This window comes from Bicyclus anynana, chromosome 4 (genome assembly GCF_947172395.1).
Source record: "Bicyclus anynana chromosome 4, ilBicAnyn1.1, whole genome shotgun sequence".
NCBI classification, from domain to species: domain Eukaryota; kingdom Metazoa; phylum Arthropoda; class Insecta; order Lepidoptera; family Nymphalidae; genus Bicyclus; species Bicyclus anynana.
The window spans coordinates 9,818,189-9,845,617 of NC_069086.1; the positions used below are offsets into that span (position 1 = coordinate 9,818,189).

At 35.8% G+C, this 27,429-nt stretch overlaps 3 protein-coding genes across 5 annotated transcripts in view; 1 reads left to right on the plus strand and 2 right to left on the minus strand.

Annotated features, from left to right (window-relative positions):
• Window positions 1–1,251: 1,251 nt before the first annotated feature.
• LOC112043299 (decapping and exoribonuclease protein) lies at window positions 1,252–4,163 on the minus strand. 2 transcript variants are annotated; one of them, XM_052891467.1, is made up of 6 exons: window positions 3,980–4,163; window positions 3,806–3,867; window positions 3,018–3,664; window positions 2,287–2,545; window positions 2,073–2,211; window positions 1,252–1,586 (listed from the first exon to the last, which is right to left on the minus strand). In XM_052891467.1, the coding sequence occupies exons 3-6, from the start codon at window positions 3,511–3,513 to the stop codon at window positions 1,395–1,397; spliced, it is 1,086 nt and encodes a 361-aa protein (XP_052747427.1). In that variant the 5' UTR covers window positions 3,514–3,664; window positions 3,806–3,867; window positions 3,980–4,163; the 3' UTR covers window positions 1,252–1,394. The 2 variants fall into 2 exon arrangements, with proteins under 2 accessions (XP_052747427.1, XP_023934401.2); XM_024078633.2 differs by lacking the exon at window positions 3,806–3,867.
• Window positions 4,164–4,609: 446 nt separating this feature from the next.
• On the plus strand, window positions 4,610–6,342 carry LOC112043302 (uncharacterized protein CG16817-like). Its single transcript, XM_024078637.2, has one exon. The coding sequence runs from the start codon at window positions 4,790–4,792 to the stop codon at window positions 5,255–5,257; it is 468 nt and encodes a 155-aa protein (XP_023934405.1). The 5' UTR covers window positions 4,610–4,789; the 3' UTR covers window positions 5,258–6,342.
• Window positions 6,343–7,199: 857 nt separating this feature from the next.
• Window positions 7,200–27,429, minus strand: part of LOC112043300 (ATP-binding cassette sub-family C member 4) — a 51,604-nt gene continuing 31,374 nt past the window's right edge. Inside the window, exons 4-25 of one of the 2 annotated variants that reach the window (XM_024078635.2) lie at window positions 25,540–25,765; window positions 24,618–24,715; window positions 22,868–23,065; window positions 21,074–21,200; window positions 20,110–20,259; window positions 19,825–20,015; window positions 19,569–19,733; window positions 19,014–19,151; window positions 18,392–18,559; window positions 18,156–18,299; window positions 17,857–18,080; window positions 17,489–17,619; window positions 16,825–17,034; window positions 16,391–16,621; window positions 15,740–15,846; window positions 15,258–15,381; window positions 14,479–14,649; window positions 13,788–13,915; window positions 12,775–12,897; window positions 10,257–10,379; window positions 9,459–9,619; window positions 7,200–8,774 (exon numbers count right to left, since the gene is read on the minus strand). In XM_024078635.2, the coding sequence (XP_023934403.2) occupies window positions 8,501–8,774; window positions 9,459–9,619; window positions 10,257–10,379; window positions 12,775–12,897; window positions 13,788–13,915; window positions 14,479–14,649; window positions 15,258–15,381; window positions 15,740–15,846; window positions 16,391–16,621; window positions 16,825–17,034; window positions 17,489–17,619; window positions 17,857–18,080; window positions 18,156–18,299; window positions 18,392–18,559; window positions 19,014–19,151; window positions 19,569–19,733; window positions 19,825–20,015; window positions 20,110–20,259; window positions 21,074–21,200; window positions 22,868–23,065; window positions 24,618–24,715; window positions 25,540–25,765 (3,612 nt within the window). In that variant the 3' untranslated portion in view covers window positions 7,200–8,500. Of the gene's footprint in view, window positions 8,775–9,458; window positions 9,620–10,256; window positions 10,380–12,774; window positions 12,898–13,787; window positions 13,916–14,478; window positions 14,650–15,257; window positions 15,382–15,739; window positions 15,847–16,390; window positions 16,622–16,824; window positions 17,035–17,488; window positions 17,620–17,856; window positions 18,081–18,155; window positions 18,300–18,391; window positions 18,560–19,013; window positions 19,152–19,568; window positions 19,734–19,824; window positions 20,016–20,109; window positions 20,260–21,073; window positions 21,201–22,412; window positions 22,540–22,867; window positions 23,066–24,617; window positions 24,716–25,539; window positions 25,766–27,429 lie in introns of both variants that reach the window. The other variant, XM_024078636.2, reaches the window with a different exon arrangement.

The window sequence follows — 27,429 nt, forward strand, 5'->3', positions numbered from 1 at the left end:
TGTTTTAATAAAAATTATATTGCTTTTAGAGATACGTTTTTTTGATGTATTGTCATTTGTTTGTATGTCAAATCCCTGCTGTCCCATAATTGATCATTAAAAGATAATCTTGTCATTCCCGTTCAGAGTGAAATAAATTGTCACTAATCTTTGAATAAGTCTATGGTATTTTACTTCTCTTCACCTAAAAAGACGGCCGTTTGTTAGTTTGACCGCCTTAGGTGTTCGTCTGGGGCACTGTAAATCCAGGTCAAACGGGTGAATCCAGAAGTTTATAGTGTAACTGGATATAATATAAACTTTTTGAATCTCAGGCATAGCAAATGACAGGTATACAACAGTTTTTGTTACAATCTTTTCTTTTCGGTTCTTGGATGTTTTTACAAAATCGGTTTAGCCGTTTACAATATAAGGGTTGTACCTGAGTGGGGATGAAATGAAAACTCGAATATTCTCAAACAGACCCGTGTGGGTCCTGCGTGGTTCCGTGGGCTCGTATCAAATAAAAAAGCATGATGCGTTTCCAAACGTACAAGTTATAGTCGAGGTTATTATGGGCTATCACGTCTCTTGAAAAATAGAACAGGCAAAATAAAAGAGGACAGCTAGTAATATTGTTTTAATAAAAAAAATATATAATCGATTTGTACATTTATTACGAATCTCTCTCTTAATGTGTAGGTATTTTATATAAAGCCATTTTACGGAGGAGACTGCGCGGGTGTGAAATCGTGCGTGCGGGGAAGTGAGGTGCATCAGTCGTGGGTTTTTCATTCATCGCTACACGCCCCCGGCCCGTGCGGACCATCGTAAATGTTATGAACGAAGTTGCTAAACTATGGCTATATATAAGCTAGAGTGAATAATATAAACTACTGGACCATGCCGTCTTGTTTTTTTTTCCATTAGACGTAGGTACCTATGGCTTTGCAATTTGTGCATTTAGGCAGTCGTCAAGTAATAATTTCTGATTAAAGATTCTTTTTATTCTTCACAAGTTAGCCCTTGACAACAATCTCACCTGATGGTAAGCGATGATGCAATATAAGGAATCCTCAATCGGCCCAGCCGGCGATAGAACCCAGGTCTTCCGTCTTGTAAATCCACTGCGCCACAGAGGCCGTCAAAATTAAGAGCGATTTTATGAATTTGCCCTAATATGGCGTAATTGGTCAAGTATAGTTCATCGTCCATCAGTCAGTACTTTATAAGAGTCCACCGAGAAAATCGAATGAATAACTTAAAACACTCTCTCAACTTTCACTTTACTTGTGCACCTATATAAAACTGTGTATATTGAATAAAATGCATTCTACTATAAGCAAATCAATGAAATAAAACGAAAGCTACATGTGATTACTATAATTTTGCTGCCAAAAACTCCACCTTCTTGTTTAACCTTCAGTGTACCAAGTAGGTAATATATCGTTGTTACATTTGTCTGTAACTGTAAAAGTTTTATTTGTATTTATTTGAAATTCCAGTGTTACAGGGCCAGGATGTTTCTCATAACTCTCAAAGCTATGTTTGACAAATCCCAAGAAGTGGTCCAAAAAATCAATGGCGATTTGTGGGCTCCATTCATCCTGTAAGATGACATACACATACAATTGTACATATCATTACAATACTTATCCTTTATAACTTGCATTTACTGTAGTATTTATAGTATATATACAGGGTGTTCGTCTTGCGGAGTTTTCCCCATAACTACAATTAACAAGTTCGAAATGCATAACAATTTTGTTTTTTTACTAAAAATACACGCCTTTATCTATTCTTGCATTTGCATTTTAAACAACGTAATCTTAGTGGTAAGACTGTCGATAACGACGAGATGTTGCAACTGGCACTCCGCACTCAATGAATAAGTTTGGCTAGGTCATAATGTATGGATGCGATACAAGGGACACAATTTAAGATCTAGTTACAAAATAAATATTTTTTACTCCGAAAATATTCAATTTAGGTCACAAAATGTCTAACATTTTAAATTAATTAGTAAGATAGTAGGGCTAATTGTTATTATGTGTAAATAATATGATTTATGTATTGAGTAGTAGACTATTTACCTTACAGTAGTGGACAATATCTTGGGTGTAAAACCACTGCAACCGTTCAACTATGCCTTCATCATTTCTAAATCCCACATACACACCTTCCAATTTTGCTAAGTAACATTGACACCAACAATGTAATAATTTGTATTTTCTGTAAAAATATTTATTACTTAATGTTTTCTGTGTATTATAAAAAAATTAGATGTATTTGAAAATGCATACACACTTAAAATTCTTCTCTTGCCTAAAGGTTTGCACTTCTCTGTTAGTCTTCAACTCAGCAAAGCAGTTATTTCTTAGATAGTTTAAATTTGTCTCAAAATCATTTGTCTTTGGTTTTTCCAAAGTAGTGTCTGTAGTTAGTAAAGCATCAATTTGTGCTCCATATAATAATTTAAAATTGCCCAACTTTGCATAGTAATATAAAGAAAATTCTTCATTTTCAATAACAGGGTTCTGTATATCAGGATCTTTGTTTGGTTGATCTACAAAAATGTTTTAAAACTGTATTTCTTGTATATTAAGCAGCCTGGCAATTATTGTTTAGATATTGACTAGAACCCAAAATCATTATTACTTGTTTTTTACAAGATTTCAACTGGCAAGACATTAGCTAAAAATATAAGAAAATAATGGTAAAAACAGATTGTGGGTTTTAAAAATAAATTTGGTAATTTGACAGCAGCTGCTCTAGTAGGTTACCAAATTAGGCTAGGATACTTTGGAGAATTATCTTTGGATCTGTTCAAATATAGAACTCTCTGCAGTTCTTTAATATATTACACAAAGATAATTTTGCTTCTAATCGCACCTACTTTTCTCCAGTCTACAAACTAACCAAATAGTCATTTATAGTGATTTCATAATATTTATTCACTTTTATACTGTTGTCCTTTCAAATGTTTATCTTCCACGGCACAGTAAGCTCTAGTAGGTACTATTTATTACATTACATACCTGATGTTGAATATTGTTCAAATTTGTATCCCCAGGCACAAAATTTCATTTCCATTTCATTACGAGATTTCTTTTTGGTTATTTCCTGTGTGCTCATAACAGAACATAAGTATATTGATCCTTTGAACATGCATGCTCTTATTACTATAGGTTCTGACATTTCAAAAACCGCTCTCATAACACTTATTAATGTTCTTCTATATGTTATAAAGTCTGTTTGAAATTTGGGGTATAAAAATTGATTTTTATCTTTCAGAAATTTTAGTAGCAGATCAATCTTTTCTTCATTTTCATCAGTGGACCTTTTTACAGCTGCATTTATATTATGGTTTAAGTCCAGATATGTTGAAACATTATTAACAGAATTTAAAAATTTCAATTGTGATAAATCAGAATGATACTGGCGATCAACATCTACACTCATATAACCAGTAATAACAGGTTCACTAAGTGTTTTGCAAATATAACGAGTCCTGCAATCCTGAGAGTACTGCATTTTTCCTTAGCTTACAGAAGAATTTCTGACCTGGGAGTATTAACTTATTTTAGTAACCTCGCAGAATAGAGATAAGTGAATGATCCAGATCCAGAATGAGTTATGGCAAGCCGCGCGGTGAAGCCCATAATAATGCAAAGCGTCACGAGTCCTGCAAGAAAATTTAATTAATCATTTACGCAAATGCTCAACGTTCACAGTCCACTCCACTTGTAGTGTCAAGTGTGTATTAACACTCAATCTCAAACGCAGCAAGAGAATGAAAAAAAATAAACAAGAGCTAAAGCCTTACTTTGTTTGTACATGTAATTCGTATGATTTTACCGCCGAGTGGAGTGTGGAGACTGGAGTGGACTGTTGATTTGTTGAAGAATATATAATGTATCATCTATGGTTGAAGCGTTGGGACTTGTTAAATAATTAAAAATAAAACTCTTGCAAGTATTGATATATTCACTTGAAGTACCTATATATTCTTTATTTTATTTTTATTATGAAATGGGTATATTATTATGAAATGTAAACAAAGAAAAGAATAATTTATATTAGCATTTGAGCAGTCGAGAAATACAAAACACAAATTAAAATTCTGTTAGAAATTTAAAATTTATTGCAAAACTTATTGATATTACCAATTGGCATTGACAACGTCAACATGACAATATTGACATAAGGTCTTTGATATTGACATATTGAGTTATTGACATTGACAGCTGCAGGTCGCTGATGGATAAAATCTTCATTTGTCGTCTGTGGATAAAATCAAAGATTAAAATATTCCGTTAAATTAATATAACTTGTGCGAATTAACTTGACATCTGGCTTGAAACTCGACGCGAGGTCGCTAAGTTCCAAGAGTCGGTCTACCGTCTGTCCACATCTTCTGTATCTGCCTTCTGTACTCGTTATAAACCCCTGGTGACGCCGCTGAGGTCATAATACTGGTGACATTGAATATAGACTGGTGATGTATGTTTGGAACTTTTGGAAGTATTTTATTTTCATCATTTGTCGTCTGTGGGTAGGTAGTATTAAATAAATCTGTGTCATCTAATTTCTAGTAAATTTGGATTTGGTGTGATCTGTGTCTGTTTACAGTATCTATTAATTAATCTGTGACTGTTTGTTTGTTCTGTTCTGTCATTCCGGACTTTGATGTGAATTGATTGCTGAAATTAAAAATTGAATTACAGCAATAGCAAAAGGAAAGTAAACGAAGAGGCATAGAAACTTCAATAAATTAATTTGCTAGCAAGTATCCATTTGTTTGGCTAAAATGAATTCTGAAATAACCGCATCTCCACCTTTAGTGACGTGGGCACAGAGAAATTCTAATGTGATTTTAACTTTTAACATAGAATGCGAAAAGCCGGATATTAAAATAGAGAAAAAACTAGTTTCCTTCAGAGGAATATGTACGCCGGAACAGAAGGTATATGAAGTTGAAATACCATTGTACGGAGAAATAGATCCAGAGAAGAGTAGTCATTTGAATAAGGGTAGGGTCATCGAGGTAGTATTAGCTAAAGAGCGTCAAGATGAATCGTTCTGGCCTTCGCTGACGAGTGACAGGAAGAAGCACCACTGGCTGCGAGTGGATTTCAACCGTTGGCAAGATGAGGAGGAGAGTAGTGATGATCAAATGAACTCTGACGGTGATGTGTTTTCTAAACCCTTCGCAGATGACTATGAATACAACGACTCGAGCTCTAATGAAGAGGAGGATTTGCCTGATATACAATAAATCCAAAAAAAAATAGTCCAATAACTTAATTAAGTGTGATATATATTGAAAGCATTGTTATGATGTGTTTAATTTAATTACTATACAAAATTAGCATGTTTGTAATCAGATGTTAAGATGCAGCTGGACTGGAATTTGTTGGTTATACTGTTACTGTCAGTATTATGATTTAATATCAGTTATAAACAGCAAAAATATTAAATCAAATGTTAAAATGAATAGTCAGAGTTTGCTTTAAATAAATTGCTTGATAGTTTATACTACTTAATTTTTATTAAGTATTTTAGGTTTATTTTAATATTAACTTATCTTTGCATTTTGTATGCTAGGTAAAAGACCAGATGTTTTTATTAGAAATGCAAGAATGTATGTGTGAGTGCTACTGATAAATTCTAGATTGAATATTAGATAATCAGGAATAACTGGGTTTTAAACTTTATTATAATATACAATTTTACTGATAAAGCCATATTTTAGTTTTTTTTTTCCATTTGTTTTAATTACAGTTTGTTTCATGTAACATAATGCGGATGACAGTTAGTTTTACTCTTGAAAGTTTGCCACAATTCATGATAATTGTATGTATTATGAACATCATACTGGCATCTTTCACTGTACCCACGCTATCTGAGTAACACTAGGTAGTTTGATATGTTTTGTAACTTATTGGACTTAAACTAACATTGTCAATTTATATCTATATATATAGGAAGTGGTTTTAAAGAGCTTTTTTATGTTTATTACATTTTTTTATAATATGTCATTCTATTTTTATGAATATCAAAACAGAATAACGTTTTTATTTTTACACATGTAAACTAAGTACATTAACAAGTATGTAAGGCTGAATACTGGGGCAAAAATGACATGAACTTGGTGCATCTGGGATATATATGTTATGTTCTTTTGACAGTCCAAATGCTATATATAATTATACTGGTTTAGAATAAATTTTCTTACATAAGTACAGTTAAATTCTTGATGTGATTGCATGTAGCTGTAACAATTGGGTAGATTTACTGTGAGATTTAATTTCATTCTACTCATGAATAAGATGTAATAAATTGAGTTACAGATTTTAAAAATGAATTATTATTATTTAAATTTATATATTAGACCTTATCCTGATTCTAAAACATAAGAGCAAAGTAAATTAATAATATGTTGAATAGGTACAAGCTCCAAGTATGCACGGTTAGGTCACTTTCACTGTTCAGGAAAACATACAAGTGCAGACTTCTGTTGTATTAGTAGGTTATTTTTAATACATATTTTGAACCAGATTATAGTAATTATCTATTATAGTAATAGTATTGATTCAGTGGCTATTTCTGTTTATTCAACTGTAGATCATGGGTTTGGGGTTCCTTGTTCAGTTGAGCATATGATGGTATAATAAAGTTTTTGTATTCACCACCAAAATGAAGCACTGCTGAATGTCTACTACTTCTTGAACTAGGCTACTACTAGTACTATTGGAATTATATTTCATGTAATGATATGTTTATATATTCATCATTATTACCAGATTATCATAAGGGTCCACTGCAGATCATGGCCTCACTCCTTTTTATAGGAACGGGGATCTGGAGTCTAGACCCACCATACTGCTTCAATGCAGGTTGGCATGCTTAGGGTGATGTTATACTTCTGAATGATCAGTATTAAAAGTTATTGTTAATGATGGACCAACACATTTATTATGATTTTTGAAGAAAGGTTCAGTACTTCATAGTCTAATTCAGGACCAAATGCCGGATCTTCCAAATTCTTCTCTTCTAATCCAAAGCCACATGCTAACTCCAGAACTAATAAGATTATATAGAAGAACGTTTGCACCCGGCTGTGGAACATTTGCATTTTTCTGTTCATACTCTTTAAGTAGTTCATTAAACAGTAAAACTTAAAAAATCAGGGGTAAGAAATGAATATCATCAGCAGGTGTCTTAAAGCTTATCTTTATTTGTTCGAGGTTAACCTCTATGGCAATTATATTACCTAGGTAATTATCATTTTGCAATACTTACCCATATTTAGAGCAAGTCTTAATAAAAATAAATAACAATTACTTTGCAGCTTCCTTAACTTAAACAACTATTTAGATTTTGCAATCATGACTCTTAGTTCGTCTTGGAATAACACGTACAAGTTATTGAAAGTATAGTGCATAGATAGCACTTTAGGTACCTAAATAAGTAACTTGTAAATTCTATAGGTAATCATATAATCTCCAAGTAAATTGAATAACTCCTCAAATAACGATTTTTTTAATCTATTTGACAGTTTGAATGATTTATGAAGGTAGATATTAAATATACAATATCTACTCAAGTTGGTACCTAAGTGTTATGATTGAAATTAGGATTAAAGCATTGGGATTCGCAATTTCTGAGCATCGCCATAGGTATTTTGAACATATTCATTTCCATCCGCGAAATCAATACATCTTATTATCAATACAAATATTAATAAAATGGAATTGGCGGTCTATGATTTCAAAATAACTGTTATATCAAGTGCTAGATATTTATACCATACTAAAAGATAAACAATTTTTTGTCTGTCCGCTGTTTGTCCGGGTTAATCTCTAGAACGGCTGAACCGATTTTAATGAGACTTTCACTGGAAGTTTATCATTATCAGCCTATTTTAACGCACCATTTATGAGGAGGGGAGAGGTATGGAGCTTAGACCCACCACGCCATTTCAATACGGATTGGCTTGGAGTGAATGTTAAATTGATTAACGACCATTATCAGATGTCTAGACAATGACTGGGACCGACAACTTATCGAGTTTTCCGAGACAGGCGGGTGTAACACTATAAACTTTTTACCTATCCCGATTCAAGATACGTTCCAGAACCTCGCGATCCGAAACCACTAAGGTATCTAACCGCTGTATCCACAATGCAATTAAGCTCACTGGAAGTTAGAGGAGGTTATTGAGCAATAATAGGCCATTATTTGATCAGAAAAAACAATGGTTCTCACGGGATTTGTGAAACACTTCATGCGGGCGAAGACGCTGGCGCCTGGCGTCCGCTAGACACTAATATTTTAATTTTACGTAGTTTTCATTGTCTTTCATCAAATAAACGTAATAGGTAATAGTAATACTTAAAGGTACTTAGTTGCAAGACTAACAGCATTATTCCAAAACGATAATCTTAAGTTACTAGTTAGGTAGGTAGGTACTTAATTACAATAAACTTAACAATATACTTAAACGAATAAAACTATATTAATCTTCGACGCCTCCGCTGTCGAGGAATGTTTTCTTTGCAATTTGGAACAGCTGTGCGGACATTTTGTCACTGGTCTCGTTCACCATCTTTGTGAAGTGGCCGAGGGGATTCCTAAGCAGTTTGTACGGGTGATCGAACTCCACCAAGCGACCAGCGTCCATCACCATGACTCGATCCGAATCCATGATTGTGTTCAGACGATGTGCCACTGTTATTACCGTGCAGTCTGCGAAACGTTTTCTTATTGTTCCTTGGATAAATTCATCTGTCCTGAAAATTAATAAGAGAATAGGAATGTAGTAGGTAGATACCTAATTGTATATTTTTTAGTAGATACCTAGGAAGGGGAGAGTGGGTAATAATGGACTGCGGGGTATAGTGGATTATTCACTATAACTCTAAACTTTAGAACTACGCTACTTGAAAAAAAAGTGATCCACTGTTACCCACTCTCCTCTACTTATCAGGTAGGTATAGGCTGCGGACTGCGGTGGTATAAATTGGTACAATTAGATTTCAGAGTGGGTTTTAAAATTACTATGGAATAAAAGAATGCTCAATTCTACATGAGCATTTATGATTTCCTACTGACCGACGATCGCCAGTAACTCTGCGAATTATTCATACCATGCCACGCGACTCAGACTTCCTCGGACGAAGACGCGAGCATATAGTCTTATAAGGTAAACTTTGTAGGGGGTAATAATCTCTGGATACTACTGTACTGAACCGATTTTGAAAATTATTTTACCGATAGAAAGCCACGTTTCCAGCGATAGTTTTGGGCTTATTTTATCCCCGTATTCATACGGGGACCGAAAATACGCGGGTAAAACCACGACCCGGCAAACGTTATTTTCGTTTTTGATTCTGCCATATTTTGTAATAAGTAGGTACCTGAGTAGTTAGGAAACCCAAATGGTACCTATGTATGTTCGGCCAAGATGAACTTACTTAGGGTCAACATTGGCGGTAGCCTCGTCGAGCACCAGAATGCGGTTTCCACGAAGAATGGCCCGCGCTAGACAAACTAGTTGTCTTTGACCGAGCGAGAAGTTCGATCCACCCTCAGACACTTTGAAATCAAGCGACGGAATCGCTGCTTTCAAATCAACCTGTAAATCAAATCCAGCGGTAAAATTTTAACACAATAGTACCTACCTCTACGTAAATAGAAAATAGTTGTGCACATTATAAGTTATAATTATCAGCCTATTTAACGGTCTACAGGGCAGGCCCATCTAAGAGAGGTGATATAGAGTTTAGAACCCACCACGCTGCTACAATACAGATTGGCGAGTTTAGGATGATAATGTTAAATTCATTAACGACCACTATCAGCTGATATCAATGATGATGAACAGGGCCTGTAGCCATGTGGCATGTCGAATCTCTTTCTACAAACGCTAACGTTTCGAAAAGTAAACAAATGTATGGGAATAACATATCAGACCGATAACGTGATCACGTTACCTGTCCATAGAATCAACGTGCCACATAACTACAGGTTCTGGAACGACAGAATAATGTGCTCGCCGAAGCACGGGTGTATGACATCATCAACATCCCAACCCTGGGCTGAGAATTTTAACTGAAAAGAAGAAAGAAAAACTCCGTAGGTATCTCATAGTCCAACCCAGGATTCGAAGCCAGGACCCCTTGATACGAAACTTATAAGCTAACCACTGGACTAATGAGGCATATTATGAGTAGGCAGATGTTAATATAATATAAATAATCCACGGTACTTACAGCCTCAAGTGCTTTCCACAATTGTTCATCGTCGTAACTATCGAATGGATCTAAATTGTATCGTACAGTCGCAGAAAATAGTACAGGCTCTTGGGGTATAATGGAGATCTTCGAACGTAAGTCCTGTAATTAAAAAGCTCAATTCAATTTTTCAATTCAATTCATATTTAGATATTGCCTATTGCCTAGTTAAAGAACAGAATACCTGCATAGCCGTCGATGCTTTCTGCATGTGCTGTACCTACTTACATAGGTACAGCATATGCAGAAAGCGTTATCTTTAAAATATTTCGGAGGAGGATTAAAATTTGAAAAAGCATTTTATAAAAAGCATTATAGCGCGTGTGTGAGTGAATCCATATTCGGCTCACTGTAGAGCACGAGTCTCCTCTCAGAATGAGAGGCGTTAGGCCTTAGTCCATCACTATTTAACATTACTTATCTTGATTATTATTAATGCTACGACACAGTATATCGGTAAATTATTTTTGTAAGTTAGTACTTATATTAAAGTTTGTAAAATTATGGTCATTATAAATTAATCAAAACTTGTAAATTAATTAGGTAGGTATGTAGGTACTTATATAAAAAGTAAAAAAAAATACCAAGGTATATTCAGAAATATACATAGTCATAATTAAGTATTATAATAATTGAAAATGATTATAAAAAAGAAAAGTGAAAGGTGCGCAACCGAGGTGCTGCGCTGCGTGCGCGCCCGCCAACAGCGTGCACGTGCGTGCGGACGCGCTAGGCATGTGCACGCTATGGCGGCTACGTACGGTGAAAGGTGCGCAGAATAGGTTGCGCACAAAAAACGTACCGAGGGGTATAAATGAAAAATCGATTGTTAAGGAGTAAACTCCAATAAGTTATGAAATGACATGCGTTACGTTTTTTGTGCGCAACCTATTCTGCGCACCTTTCACCGTGCGCTGTGCCGCCAACAACTTGCACATCGCACCCATGTGCACGCTGTAGGCGGGTGCGCACGCCGCGGCCTGCTGCACCTCGGTTGCGCACCTTTCACTTATAAGGCGCGAGTATTGAGACGTGCTTCGAGCTAACTTTTTGTTTTTTTTAACATACACACTTTTTTTTGTTGGTAAACAGTGCACATCGAGTAGGGCTTTAGTAATACTTATGTTAAAGAAGACTAAATGTATAGAATTGTAAAATAACTAATAGACTTTATAATATACTTCACATTATATATTTTACTCTTACAATGATATAATCATTAAACAAACAAGCCCAATAACATATAGTATATAGGTATAGTCGCCTATACAGCATACCCTATGTACGTCTCAATACACTCACAGCTAAATTAGAAAGTTGCGCACTAAAGGTGCGCACCAAAAACGTGACACTTTTTCGTTAGTTCAGTTGGTTTTACCCCTCGGATTTTTCTCATACCGGGCGCCTTATCTATACTTATAATAAATCTGTAGAGAGGTCAATTCTGTACATGAAATATATTTCCAAAATAACTATCAGGGGGTGATTAGTGATCGATACTGATGCCAAAAATGCAATCAGTAAAATTTTTGTCTGTCTGTCTGTCTGTCTGTCTGTCTGTCTGTCTGTCTGTATGTTCTTTATAGAAACAAAAACTACTGGACGAATTTTAACGAAACTTGGTACAATTATTTTACATACTCCTGGGCAGGTTATAGTATACTTTTCATTACGCTACAATCAATAGGAGCAGAGCAGTGAAGAGAAATGTTGAGAAAACGGGAGAAGTTACTCAATTTTTTAAGCTTCCGTCGCGTGTACAGCCTTAATGGTTAAAGTTACATAGAAATCATGTATGACGGAAATGTTTTCCTTAAAATTATCTATAAAAACACAACAGCATATATATGTCTATCTTTTATGGTTGACTCACAATAACACGTGTAACTCCCAATAGCTTAGCAGTTCGGAGCTTTCTAATTATATTTGTCTACTCTTATGTTTATAACACTCATCACTCATCCCTAACTAAAAAAGTTAATATTATTACCTATTCAATAAAAAAAGAATCATAAAAATCGGTAAAGAAACACCAAAGTTATACAAGAAATACGCTAAACCATCGCGCGTGAATACTAATTCATGCTATATGGATTATTTTTGTGTAAAGATTCGACTCGACTCGCGGTTGGGGGAATAAATAAAGAAGTGCAGCCTTAAAGAGTAGGGTTTTAGGGGTAGGATAGGGGTAGTGTAGGGTAGGGGTAGGGCAGGGGTAGGGTAGGGTACGGGTAGGGTAGTGGTAGGATAGGGGTAGTTGAAAGTTTACAACGACTTTCACGCGGACGAAGTCGCGGGCGTCCGCTAGTATATAAAAAATCGATTCTTAAGGAGTAAACTCCAAAAAAAAAACATACATACAGCCGAACGTAGAACCTCCTCCTTTTTGGAAGTCGGTTAAAAAATCAGAAACAGTACCTATAGTAAAATAGCTATTATATAGACTAAATAATAAAATATGTAACCTGTTAGGTTAGTACATGATGAATTGACTAACCTGTAACGCTAGATACGCTGTGTCCACGTCATCAATGAGAACTTCCCCTTCTATAATGGCGAGGCGGAAAAGGGAAGATATGAGTGACGATTTCCCTGCTCCAGTTCTTCCGACGATTCCAACCTAATGAAATGCAAAGTTAACAGTCTGATTAGGTGGTAATTAACATCTTCAGACTATTTTTAATGACTCACTACAGAATAGGTACATGCCTCCACTGAGAAGAGTGGATTTGGATCTCATCATCGTCATCATCATTAGCAGCCGATGGACATCCACTACTAGATATAGGCCTCTTGCATAGACTTCCAAACAAGACGGTCAGGAGCCGCCAGCATCTCTCTCTTTAACCCGTTTTATGTCTCCTTCGCTTTCCGGTGCGGGGTCACCATTCCAGATACATGCAAGGTAATGTCCCCTAAATTACCAGGCTGGGAATGCGGGTTGGTTACATTCGCAGGGCTAGACTTCTTGCACCATTGCCGCTGCTGCCCGACACCGTTCTGTGCCACTTGAGGTTAGTCAAATTGAAATACTGCCATTTAGCGGTCGCCAGTGCCTCGTTGATCCATCTGCAGGGTGCACCACGAACAGCTAGCCTATTTATTTATTCAGCTCTATCTCTCTCGTTTGACATGATACTATTGAATGAGAAAGATAAAGGTGAATTCGAAACTAGCACTTGCGAGTTGTACAAAACTTCGTTAGAGAATGGCCGTGCAGATGAGCATGGCATGCCATGACGGATGATGCAGGCAGTTAGGGAAGCTGACTGGTACTAGTCTTCCCTGTACACCCTGGACCTTATGCTTCTCACGCAATGCGGGTTGCTTGATACACTTTAGATTATATATTTGATTTAGTAACTCATGTTATTTGGTACCATTAGGTTACTATAGTACTTTCCGAGGCACGCGCTTATACACAACCAACTTCCCGCCTATTTTTTTTTTATGAATTAGACTAAAGAAGCAAGTGGACATAAATATATTACTTGTTTTTGTTGTACTAACCTTCCACCCACTTTCAATAACCAAATTTAGATTTTTTAGTACGGGCAAATCTTGCGGAGTGTACTTCATATAACAATTGCGAAACTCGACACGGCCGCGCCAAGGCCAGCCTTTAGGGGTTTCTTTATCTGAAATAGAAATATTTGTAAGGTTACGAAATCTTCATTTTAGTCTTCCGGATTTGCAAAACATTGCTTTATCTTATCCATCATTTTTAATCTCAGCTATATAAAAATATTATAATTAAAATTAAATTGCTGTTCGATAGACTTGCTGAAACGCAAAAATAATTACCTACTCAATTATTGATTAAATAAATATGTACCAATAGCAATAATAGGGATGAATTACAATTTATAGTTAAGCATTTTATTCTGACGATATAACCATATTTTATCTAAAAAAATGTCACCACTCGTATTTGAGATAATATAACAAATTAGAGATCTGCATAATTTGTATCTACAGAGTAAAAGTTCTCGATGAAAATTGACAAAGAGACTTGAATCAAGAGTTTAAAATTAACTACTTTTATTCATATATTTAACGGAAACGGCTAATTAGATATGCTCATATTTAATTAGCCGTTATCTATCTATGGATATGCTCCACAGTTATATCTGCCGGAGCACATGCGTTTTATTAAACTAAAATATTGCGAGTGAAATTGTTATAGCGATTGATATCTTACTTCCTTTTTCCCATTGTGGCTCTCTCTCAATACGTGTGTATTGTAAGATCCGCTCCACGCTGGTCATCTGTGAAATGACTTCCGCCGTCTGCCGCACGCCGAACTGCAGCATCCCCGTCAAGATGAGCGTTTGTGATATTGCCAGACCCACGTTACCGGAGAATATCGTCTCTGAATAACATAGAATTCAAAATTTTGAAAAACCCCCGAATGACATGATATTTTTGATTATACTCTCGATCAATATTCACTTTCAGTGCGCTTTCATTTGAGACCTCACTCGAGTATATTTGCAGACATTCGGTTATTTTACTCCACTTTCACCCCCCATAACTTTCAACCGGTTTTCATCAAACATGTGTAAAAAAACTCGCACACAAGTAACCTTTAATACGAAAACAAAACTAAATTGAAATCGCTTCATCCGTTCGATAACTATGGTGCCACAGACAGACTATCACCCATTTTGCTTTGGGGGTTAAAAAGTCAGAAAGTCAGTGTACTTGGTTGCATTGTTCATTATAAATAATATCTTTAAATTAAAAAGTTGTTAAAAAAGCGGCAAAAAGTTTTTCTGGTCACATAATTGATCAGTTGAAACTTTTGGTCAACTTTGGAATACAATTAAACATTATTTTGTCTTATTATACAACTTTGGAAAAATAAGTAATAGGTCAGTAAAATCTTTTAACTCAAATATGTTTACAAGGTGTTGGCCGTTAATTATTTATTAAACAAGTTTTGGGTGCAATCCCTAAATTACAAGATATTGTACTTACTGCTATCAATGACTAGGAAAGCGACGATGACAATCGTCAAATACAACACGCAGATGAAGTCGAGCCAGAAGCCTAGCGTTGCGCCGCTAGCCAAATAGCTGGTCCAAGTAGAAGTGTGAATGTCCTGAAAACGTAAAAAAAATCAATAACCGAGTAGTAATTTATCATTCAAGTAATAATTATTTAATAGTTACGAGAGATTACTTTATAAACCAATAGGTATTCGGCTCACTGTTGAACAGTCTCCTCTTAGAATGAAAAGGGTTAGGCCAATAGTCCACCACGCTGGCCCAAGCACATAAATTAAAATGCACATAACTGAAAAGTTTGAGGTGCATGCCCCGGACCGGATTCGAACCTACACCCTCCGGAATCGGAGGCAGAGGTCCACTGGGCTATCACGTCTCACGACAGTTGCGAGAGATTAATTCAATGTAATATATGTACCTAAAAAAAAAAATGATAAGGTGTCGATCAAATACCTGGAATAGATCGAACTCCTGAATTAAACGCTGCTGTGCTCCTGCCGATCGAATTGTGCTGATACCGTTCAATGTGGCTGACATGTGAGAAAATACAGGACTCCTTGCTGTAATTAACGAGAAAATGGATGAATATCCAGGTATTTGGTATATATGATATGATGATAAATTGCGTTCGTTAAAATTCAAATAAATTATGTATCTCAATGTATGCCTATTTTAAAACTTAAATTGTAACTTTTGTGCGTTAATAAATATGAAAAAAAAATACGTTAGATAAAATCTATCTCGCGAGATTGTAAACTGTCGTAAGATTGTAAACTGCAAATACTCCAAAGAATCTTGGCTCAGAAACCAGTAGCAGCTTAACCCTTACGTTAGGTTTTTTTATTAGTTGAACGTTATTCTCTACAATCTATCAAATAATAACACGTTAAATTGTAAGCAGTATGATGCCGTTCACAATCTTTTTACAGTTCACAATCTCGCGAGATAGAATTTAATCTAAAGGTTTTTACAATTTTACGCTGATATAAACATAACAAAAAATGTTCTTATTTTCTCGAATCTGGCGTTTTATATATTTTAGGCATTGTGTTCACATTTAAAAAAAACTAATATTTTTTGCTATATTTTGGGTGTTTCACTTACTTGTTCCTTCTAAACGCTTAATCGATTGCGCTGATTTCAAGTAGACTTGAAGGATAAGGTAGAATACAAGCAGGATTATGGTTGTCGGTAACAAGGTCCAGATCAATGCGGCCGCGTTAAGCGCTAATATACTTAACATCACAAGGTAAATTTGGATGCATTCGAGAAGAAATCGTGGTAACAATTCATCCAGTGCACCAATATCTTTCGAGAATCGATTTAAAATGCGACCTGTAAAAATATTATAAGATATAGTAAATTAAATACATATGTAGTAATTGACTACGAGTTAGAGAGAGAATATTATCGCTGTAATTTTTAGTAAGAGGTTTTTTATAATAATTATCATCATGACTATCATTATCATTATCAATCAATGCAGTACATCAGTATCAGTATCAGTAGCATTCAGTTAGTGAGAACTCGTGTATTACCTGAAGAATTGGTATCGAAGAAACGCATTACACCACGTAACATGGAATGGAACATATCGTTATGGAGATTTCTCGAGGCAGTCATACAAACTTTGAAGAACATGAAAGCGCGGGACGTGATGAAGAAGATACAACATATTATCAACGCTGTATATCCATATAGGTATTGAGATGTGTCCAGTGGTCCTATAGGGGCGTGAATGTCTAAATCTGAAAAAAAAAGCGATTATTATTATAATATAAAGTATTAGTTATTAAAACATATCGTTTGATTTCCTTATTATATGGATTCATTATAATAAAAATCCTGAATAAGGCTGCCTGCCCACTAGAGCGGAGCGAGTGAGCGTAGCGGAGAAACGGACTAATGCTGAGCGGAGTTGCGTACTGTGTCTGTCCAACGGAGAGGAGCGAGGCTGCGGTGCGAAGTGAGAAAGTAATGCGGATCGACATTAGACGTGATTCGCCGTTCCGTTTCCCCCCTTCTACCGGTTTTATATGAATTTTTAACTAGCTCGCAAGTCCCTGTCTACTTAAGAGGAGCGGAGATTAAGTGCAATCCTTCTCCGTTTCTCGGCTCCGCTGTCTCGCTCCGCTTCGGTGACTTAATAGGCCCAATTTTCAAAAAACGGTAGACTAATAAGAATAATATTGAATATCTTACTCGCTTCTGTGTCGACTCCAGTGAAATAACTAGATAAAGAGAAATTTGAGTTAACCGAAGATCCAACCTTTTCATAATCTTTAATTGTGTGATTGACTTCTCTTTCTTTCATAAGTGTAACTTCATTTGTCCTGAAATTTTAAAGTTATTAATATCAACCAAAAAAAACTAGATGTTTCTTACAACAGTGTTCTCATTTGAAAATTTAAATGATGACATTATAAAAACAAAGATGTTGGAAAGAAGAATTTCTTTCCAGTTAATGTGTGTTGCTTGTGATTGTCTCCATCATGCACAGTGTTCATGTTAAATTATTATTTGAATATGTTTATTTTTAATTGTATAAATGTGATTATTAAAAAACTCACCAAAAAGTCACCCAGTAGTCGCATAGTGTGGCTGATAGTTGGCCTACTACTAACAGAAGTACCATAAAAAACAATCTAGCTGGTTTTCCGCCAGCACGCAAATACGCTCCATATACAAGCCATCCCATTGAACCCGACTCTCTTTCTTCTTCTTCCATTTCTTGAGCAGGAATTTCCGAACCGATGGTAGATTCAATGATGGAAGGACGCCTTGTTGTAGAAAGCTGGTAAATATTTTAAAATATTATTTCAAATGCATTAAAAATAAATTGAAGCTGCCTAATGAAAACGATGCTTACCCTAGACGACGATCGCCTCATTACTACGAGAGGTTTTACAGTGTCAGATGCTTCATTATTTTCTTGAACTGAACCCAGTAGTTTGGCGAAATCTTTGCCTGACGTTATAAGTTCTTCATATTTTCCTTTTGCTTCTATCTCGCCCTGAAATTTAATTAGAAAGATCGTTAAATAGAAAAAAAAGCAGCCCTCTAGACCAATTTTTAATATGTATAGGAAAAAGTAAATAGTCTTACGTTGCTCATAATAACAATGTAATCTGCAGCTTTCAGATAATGAAGTTGATGAGTAACAAGGATGCGCGTGGTATGGCGTAGGTATCCGGTGATACACTCATCGAACAGTTGCCGACCCACGTGGGCATCCACTGCCGAAAGTGGATCATCTAGTAGATAAATATCCGCCTGTAACCAAGGGTAAATAGAAATTGTTATTATGATACTGACGAATTAGTAAAAACACATTCTGCTCACTATTGAGCACAAGTCTCCTATCAGGATGAGAAGGGTTTGGGTAATAAACCAGCACGCTGGCCCTAGCCACATTGGCACAGAGGCTTCCTGCACCGCTCGTATATTATGTCAATCATTACTTTCGATTGCTTACTTCTCTAGTCTTTGTGGCTACAGAGCATGAGTCCTAGGAATTATGAAGTTTTTTTTGAAGAATTTTTCATTCAAGCCAGTTACCCTGCATTGGTGTTGAGCCGTGGGTCCAAGTTTCAAATTTATTCTCCTATTTAAGAGATGCCTGACGCTAGCCATTATAGCTAAAATAGACGGTGGATGATGATAACTATTGGAAATTGGAATATAAACAAACTAATAAGTGAGCGTGTCTCTGTAAGCTTATACTTACTTGTCTATAAACAGCTCTGGCAAGATTTATTCGTGCTCTTTGTCCACCGGATAGTGAAGCTCCTCTTTCTCCAACAAGCGTCTGATCACCGTGAGGCAGCTGTTGGAAGTCCTTCTGTAGCGCACATACTCTGACCACCTACAATAATACATAGATATAATATCTTGTGGAAAAAACACATATCTACGTATTTATAATACCACGTCACACCACGGTTTCATCCACGTAGTTCCCGTTCCCTTGAGAATACGAGTATAAAATATAACCTATCACATTTACAAATAACGCGGCTTTCTAGTGGTAAAAGAATTTTCAAAATCGGTTCAGTAGATCCAGAGATTACCTCGACTTCGTCCACCTTAGATCTCCTTAATCTGCCTCTATTGCAAAATCCTTTCTTAGTGGACCTTTACTAACTAAAATCTACGTCCTTGCCAAATTTCATCTTTGTACGTCAAGCAAGATATAAATATAATAGAAGAATATAATAGAAGAATAACCTTTTGCATTTATATATTAAGAAGATTAGTATCGATTTTGATTCAATATACTTACCTCTTTATATTTTTTTTGATTATATGGCAATCCAAATAGAATATTTTGTCTAACTGTAGCAACGAATAACCAAGGCTCCTGGCAAGCGTACGACAATGGTCCCGATAGATGGATTTTTCCACTCGTTGTACGTAACTCATTCAACAACAGTTGCAATACTGAACTCTGTAATGTAAGTAGTAAGTACATCAATATCAACACATTCTTCTTAGTTAGAATTAATATTTCTTGATAAGTAAGAAGATATTTTCATTACCTTTCCAGAACCGACTGAACCAATAATAGCGCATAACTTTCCTTTAGGTACACTTAAGTTAATATTACGTAGTGTCACCGGCCCATCCTCCGTCCAGTTGGCCATAACGTCTTTGATCAGTATACCGATATCAGGGCTTACTATAAGATGTTGTGCAGGTGTCATTAGTCCTTTTTCGTTACAGTCGAATCCTGGAAGTGGGATACATACGTGTTAACTTAATCATGTCATCAGATATATGAAACTTTCTTTATTAATATCTGTTTAATATACCCAAAAAATTACCTGGATTGCAAATACCTTCTTCTTCAATCTTTTTAAAAGTGTTAGGGCAAAGGTCTTGTTCATCTATATTTTTATTCTTTTTGTTTACAACCTTTTGTACTAATTTGGCGATATCTACGTCTGCTACGCTGCGGAGGTCTTCTCTTTCATCTGTCAGGATACAGTGAAAAATAATTATATTATGAACAAGCACATTGTAGATTTGATCTTACATAAGTACTTACGTTTTTTTATAATTCTATAGGACTAAAGTTTCAATCAGTTAAATGTTAAAATAATAATGTTTTTAATTTCTCTTTTGTTTAGTTCCACTCGAGGGGTGATTAGTAATAATGTACAACATTTACTAGAACCATATGCTAGCCACCCACCATCCGATAATCCCACATGCCTGCAGCGCTAACGGCTTGACGGCCTATAAAACTGATCGTGTGTTGGACGCTATGTGCATGACATCATGCAGATCGTAAGCAATACACGATCAGTGGATAAATCAGCTTATCGGATGATGAGTGGCTAGCAGTAGTTATTTTATGAAAATCACAAATACGCTAGGTAATTTGCACAAGTAAGTGTGTTACGTTAAACAGAGTGACCTCGTCCTAATTTGTATTTGTTAGCTAATACATTTTCACCATACCAATAAAACTATTTGTTAGTAATCATAAGCATTTACTAGTACAAAAAACTACGATTTGTTATCGAATATCGTGAAAATATGCACGTGTATTTCACGTTTCGTGACAAAATGAGATTTTCACACTTTTGACGTTTCACAAGCAGTGGCGTGCACTTCATAGATGCATAAATGCAATGCATACCCTGAGGATCCATTACGACCCTGTATTGGAAGAGGAATTCTCCGTTTTCTACAATTTGCATGTTTTGTCTACCCTAGTTAAAAACTTTGTGCACACCACTGTTCACAACAGCAACTCACACAATGAAATATTTAAAATCGTACCCAGAGTAAGAAAATCTTGTAAACGTTGAATGGTTGTATATGACTCCATCATCATTGACAAAGACGTTGGCAATAAGACAGCTAGTGAAGCTTGTAGAATATTGAACATTTGAGCCAACGGGAAAGCCTGTGAAAATTGACCATTCGTTGTACACAGTAATGGTTCTTCAGCAGATTCTGAACTGTGTAATACGTCTTACCCCAACAAGATAAGTTAACAATTCTTATGGTTAACATTACAACACTACGGGCCATGCTAGTTAGTCAAAATCTACTACACAGGATGTTTTATTTATTTTCGATTGTATGGGAAAAATATGAATCAAATGTCGTATATAAATTCAAGAAAACCAAATTGCGCTTCCGCGCTAATTAAAGAAAAACAAAATTGATAAACGCTCGCATGTAATTTTATTTGCGCAGTAATTTTTTTACACTTATTTTTTACTTTATTTTATTACTTTTAGTGTTTTAAAAATAATATATAATTATGAAAACAACAATATTTCGAATGAGCACCACAAAGAATAATTACGTTTTAACATAACAATTATATTTACATTTTTCACAAAAAAGTAGAAAATATAATCTCAATACCGTTTGTCTGTATAGTTTTATTAGCTAAGAACTTTCCCATACCGTCGCACTTAAATAAAATCCTGTGGATTCATGTTAACACACTACAACATTTTTCTACTAAATCTCGTAATTCCGTAGTACTAAATTGCATACGCCAGAAGGCTGACGAAGTTTTCGAGTATTGAGAAACTATAATTAATTAAAGGAAAACCTTCTTTTGGATGTAAATTACTCTACACCATACGTTCCAAGCGGATTTTAGAGCACTTTCAATCACTGGCGTAGCATGCCTTAGAGGGGCCATGTATTAGTTAGGGTGAGCCAATAGACGAGCGGCAAATACCGTAATCTTTAGTTTTTCATTTACTCTACCTAACTTTTTCACCACAAAGCATTGCTTTTTTTACTTTTGTTAATTCTGCAGCTTTTTATGTTTTTTTTTCCGGCAAGCACCATCAGATTAATTAACATTATAGATTATTTTTAGAAATTTTTGTTTTCACACGTAAGTGGGCCCTGTAGTCCGGGTGCCCCGTATCATTTATACGGCTGATATGGCAGTAGATACGCCCCTGCTTTTAATTTAAGTCTGACGTAGTGTCTCTATACTCGAAAACGATCGCTTACACGTGTACAATCTAGTACTGCGGGCAGAGAAACAGACATCATAGCAAGTTGCTGGTACAAGAGTAACATCTGGCGTATCATGCATACACAGTAGGCGAGGCATGCACCGAGACCTCAGTCTCACCTCACATACCCAATAGCATGAACGCTTCGAGTCGTTGGACAGATATCAGAGCCTCTGCCAAAAACGATACCGCATTTGACATTATTATAGATAGTGTCCCTTGTAGTGTGTTGAAAAATTGCGCCAATGGGAACACCTGTAATTAATTATATTCAGCTTTCTTGCAGGCACATAGTGAAACATATATAGAATAACGCGAAATAATTATATACGATTTTCTGAGAAATAATAAATGATATAATATTGGATACTTAGTATTATGAAAATACGCAGTACTAAGTCTAGTAACAAGCGACTTATAAATATGCAATTGAATTTCCTGATCTAATTAAAATGCTTAACACTGGGCAGTAGGTATATTTAGCAGTAAATATAAATTGTTCATGATAATGGTATATAAATTGTACATGAATTTGTGTAGAATGATTTGTATTATATTAATTTAAAGAACAAGTATTACTTACAATATCAGCAGTGACTTGGTATCCGAATAACGAGTACGATAAAAGAGTGATGTATAGGGATAGTCTCTCAGTGAACACCATGAAGCTGAGGTAAACTCCTCTGAGGTAAGATGCAGATGTGATACAGTTAATTTCGTTTTTGCGAGCCAAGGCGACGACTTGCTCGAAAGGTTTCTCCCAGGCGTACATTTTTATAACCTGTAAAATGATGTGACAATCAAACTACTGTTTGGCTTATTTCAATTTGATTAGATTACCTCAAATTGAAAAAAATATATAAGTAGAGAGGTTACGTCCCTAAAGAATAACCACAAAAGTGATCCGAGTTTAGCGACTCCACTGAGCGCACGCATTTTGTCTTTAATTCCATTACATATTTGTGTATAAATAGTTTTTACACTTCTTGAGCACACAACTCGACATTGTAGACGATATTTTCGAGGAGCCATATATCAAAATTAGTTAGGGGGGCCAATAGATTATATTTTAGGTATTATTTGTATAGATAACGTTAGTTATTTAATAAGCTACTAAATGAATTTAAGTAATTTTTTTACATTTGTCCGCCTCAGTTTTGATGCGTTAGTTCCCCATCTCTAGTTTATACCATGTGTTTCTTAGAGCCCATAACACAAACTACGCTTTTTTTGGGGCTAGATAGTCATGTGTGTAGTGTGTTGTCCGTAGATTTATATTTAAATAAATATATTTTATAAAAAATAATTTAATTTAACCGCACACAGTGCAGCTTACTCAGTGCACAGTGCAGGGGCCTTGGTACTCTGATACTCAAAGTTCGCAAATCGATTTTTGGTGTAACAAGTCTTACAAGCAGGACTGAGGCTGTTAAAGCCTACATTATTTTATAGACAATAAAAGTTGCAAATACTTTTGAAATTAAATTATAATAATAAAAAATGCGTTCAACATAATTATGTATCATAAAAAATATGTAAAACTGTACGTATTCATCGTTCCAAAACGGTCAGTAATTACGACGAACAGTATCTTGATAATATTGCTGAGTCTTTCTTGTTTTTATTAAAGTATAAGTACCTACTGTACAGTACATAAAGTTATATGTTAAGGAATTTACAAATAATGTGTAAACATTGATATAAAGAAAGACAAAATAATATTGAAAGTTTCATAAAAATCAAATAAAATTGACAATTCGTTAATTTTTTATATAAAAAATGATACAAAAAGTCATAAATCGAGCAATGTTCTGTGCTTTCAAATTTTGTGATTTCGTTAGAGCAATGTTCTATGCTTTAAAATTTTGTGATTACATTAGAGCTATGTTCTATGCTTTCAAATTTTGTGATTTCGTTAGAACAATGTTCTATGCTTTCAAATTTTGTGATTTCGTTAGAGCAATGTTCTATACTTTCAAATTTTGTAATTTCGATAGAGCAATGTTCTATGTTTTAAATATTTGTGATTTCGTTATAGCAATATTCTATCTATGTTTTCAAATTTTCTGAAACATCATCGACCTATAGGTTTAAAGTTATTCACGTTACGCCTTAACAATACCTTTGTCAGTAACTTATAAGGACAAAGTAGTTGATTACTCAGTTTAAAATGTTAATAGGTAGGTATATAATTGAAATTATAATAATATTATATACCTACATAGCACAGAGATGTAACTCTTATTTGAAGCGTTTAAAATATTTAATTTTTGTATTAAAACATTAAATACATTAGAGTACATATTCATAGGTATAATTAAACAATTAAATACCTGCATTCCAGTAATGATTTCGTCCATGATGCGAACTCGTTCGTCAGTTTTGCACGCAGTATTCATACGCAATTTAGCAGCCAGTTTACTCATGTATGCTGTATTCAAATATACTGATTAAGCTAGATTAAACTTAAGCTAGCTTAATTATTCTCACGTTTCTGTAGCACCCAAGACTATAATTCATCGTGTGTTGGTCACTGCGTACATGACTTGTATAGTATGCCGCGTGGGTACTGCCGTTTGCTTTTCAGAAACGTGAGAATAATTGACCGTCAATGGCGACCTTTAGGACAATATCTATTCTAAAATTATAAAGCTGAAGAGTTTGTTTGGTTGACGCGCTAATCTCAGGAACTACTGGTCTGATTTGAATTCTTTCAGTGTTAGATAGCATTTATCGAAGAAGGCTATAGGCCCTATTATCCCCTATTCTTACGGGAACGGGAACCACGCGGATGAAACCGCGAGGCATCAGCTAGTATAAAACGTGTTATCTAGGTTTTTGCGCATTATTATGTTGATACTTGGGGACTCCATAGGTTTTTAATAGTTACCTATATTAGATAGTAGATATTTGTTTTTTTTGTTAAGTTACGTGATATCCTAGTGGATATAATCTCTGCCTCCGATTCCGGAGGGTGTGGGTTCGAATCAGGTCAGGAGCATACACCTCTAACTTTTCAGTTGTGTACATTTTAAGAAATTAAATATCACGTGTCTCAAACGGTGAAGGAAAAACATCGTGAGAAAACCTCAATACCAGAGAATTTTCTTAATTCTCTGCGGGTGTGAAGTCTGCCAATCCGCATTGGTCTAGCGAGGTGGATATAGGCTTTTCTCCTAACCCCTCTCATTGTGAGAGGAGACTCAGGGTCAGCAGTAAGCATAATATGGGTTGATAATGATGATGAATACTCACATTGAACAGGAATGGTTTGGAGAACGATGCCGATAACTCCAATGACGGCAGCGTGACCGATTTTGATGTAGATGAGGTAGCAAACCAGCACAACTTGCAGCGGCAGCAGCCAGATGAAGTGCGAGTAGATAAACGCGTAGTCGAACCGGTTCACATCGTTGGAGAGCAGGTTCACCACCTGGCCAGCCGTCGTCTGAGCCAAAGCACCGGAGCTCATGCGCATTACCTATCATTTTAAAACATCTACTATAGAACTGTAAACAATGGTAAGTAGTTTGTAGTAGTAGAAGAGCGACAAAGCCTGGCCTAAAGAATAAATAATTATCTGTGTAATAGGGATATGATAACATAGAGCAGTGATAGCCCAATGGGTATGACCTCTTCCTCCGATTCCGGAGGGTATGGGTTAGAATCCGGTCCGGGGCATGCACCTCCAACTTTTTAGTTGTGTGCATTTTAAGAAGTTACATGTCACGTGTCTCAAACGGTGAAGGAAAAACATCGTGAAACCTGCATACCAGAGAATTTTCTCAATTCTCTGCGTGTGTGAAGTCTGCCAATCCGCAGGGCCAATGGGGCCAGCGTGGGGCCAGCCTGACGAGTGACGAGTTTGAACAAACAAAGCTGTTTTCCAATAAGAGTGTTTACACTGGAAGGGAATAAAGCGTTCAAACTTTAATGTTTTCCTGCGAAGTGGCCTATTATAGCTGAAGAGCTTGTCAACCCGTCAGCAATCTTAATTGTTCTGTCTAACCTTACAGGAAGACCGTTACTCGCAGGGTTCAGTAGCTCTTGGACTATTACAATGTATAAACAACTCGACAATTGAATTCTCAAAAAATAGACAAGACAAATTCGAATCTCACAATACATTATAGTTATAAAAACAGTGAATACAAAATAGCGATACTACTATTTTGAGTGTTTGCGTGTTTTAAATTTCTAACGATTTGTTTATTTCGCTATGTATATGTATAATCTGAGGAACAAGACCAAGGGATATATTATATACAACGAAAAATACCATAGTATTTCAAGAGAAAACGTCTGGGTGACATGCTCTGTTTCTCCACCATAAACGTTATTTATGGACTTTCAAGAAAATAAAATTCATCGTTCTAGTTAATAATCAGAATATACTTAGTCAGAGAACGCACACACTGCCTTGTTCTGACGAGGATTTTGAACATACTCATCAGACCATAATATTTCCGTCTTCACTAACCGTTGACTATGATGGTATCAGGCTCACTGGTTCACAGTCACCTGATGGTAAGTGATGATGCAATTTAAGATGGAAGCTGGCTAACTTGTCAGGAGGAGGATGAAAGTCCACACCCCTGTCGGTTTCTACACGACATCATACCGGAACAAGTATCAATCAATCACTTAGCGGTACGTCTTTGCCGGTAGTACCACTCTCACCAGCCAGACCTGGACCAATTAAGAAAACCTCAATCGACCCAGCCGGGCATCGAACCCAGGACCACCGTCTTGTAAATTTACTGCACATACCACTACGCCACGGAGGCCGTCGGAATTTCTACTTAGCTTACCACAGCGCTAAATCGCTTGGCTAGCCACGGCCGAGACTCACAAATCTGAGCTAATAAATGTAGGGTTTATCTTAACTGCCTTATTGCTCCCATAGTTAGCCTGTGTGGATTCAGAACATGAGCTCCTGGGTTCGAGTCTTTAATCAGGCTATTGTATTTTGAGCTTATCTTTCTTCTTAGAAATTCTTAGTAAACATTATTAGTCCCGAGTTGGGAAGTTGGTGATGTTACAACATCATACCGTCGTTCCCGGTCATAATCATTAACATCTGATAGTTATCGTTACAAAAACAAACATTATAACCCTAAGTCCGCCAACCTCCATAGGAGATGC

Coding starts and splice junctions, on each gene's coding strand:
- LOC112043302 (XM_024078637.2), top strand. CDS start 4,790: ATGAATTCTGAAATAACCGCATCTCCACCTTTAGTGACGTGGGCACAG.
- LOC112043299 (XM_024078633.2), bottom strand. CDS start 3,513: ATGCAGTACTCTCAGGATTGCAGGACTCGTTATATTTGCAAAACACTT. Junction 2,546..3,017: donor TGAACAATATTCAACATCAG/GTATGTAATGTA, acceptor ACATTTTTGTAG/ATCAACCAAACAAAGATCCT. Junction 2,212..2,286: donor AGGCAAGAGAAGAATTTTAA/GTGTGTATGCAT, acceptor ATATTTTTACAG/AAAATACAAATTATTACATT.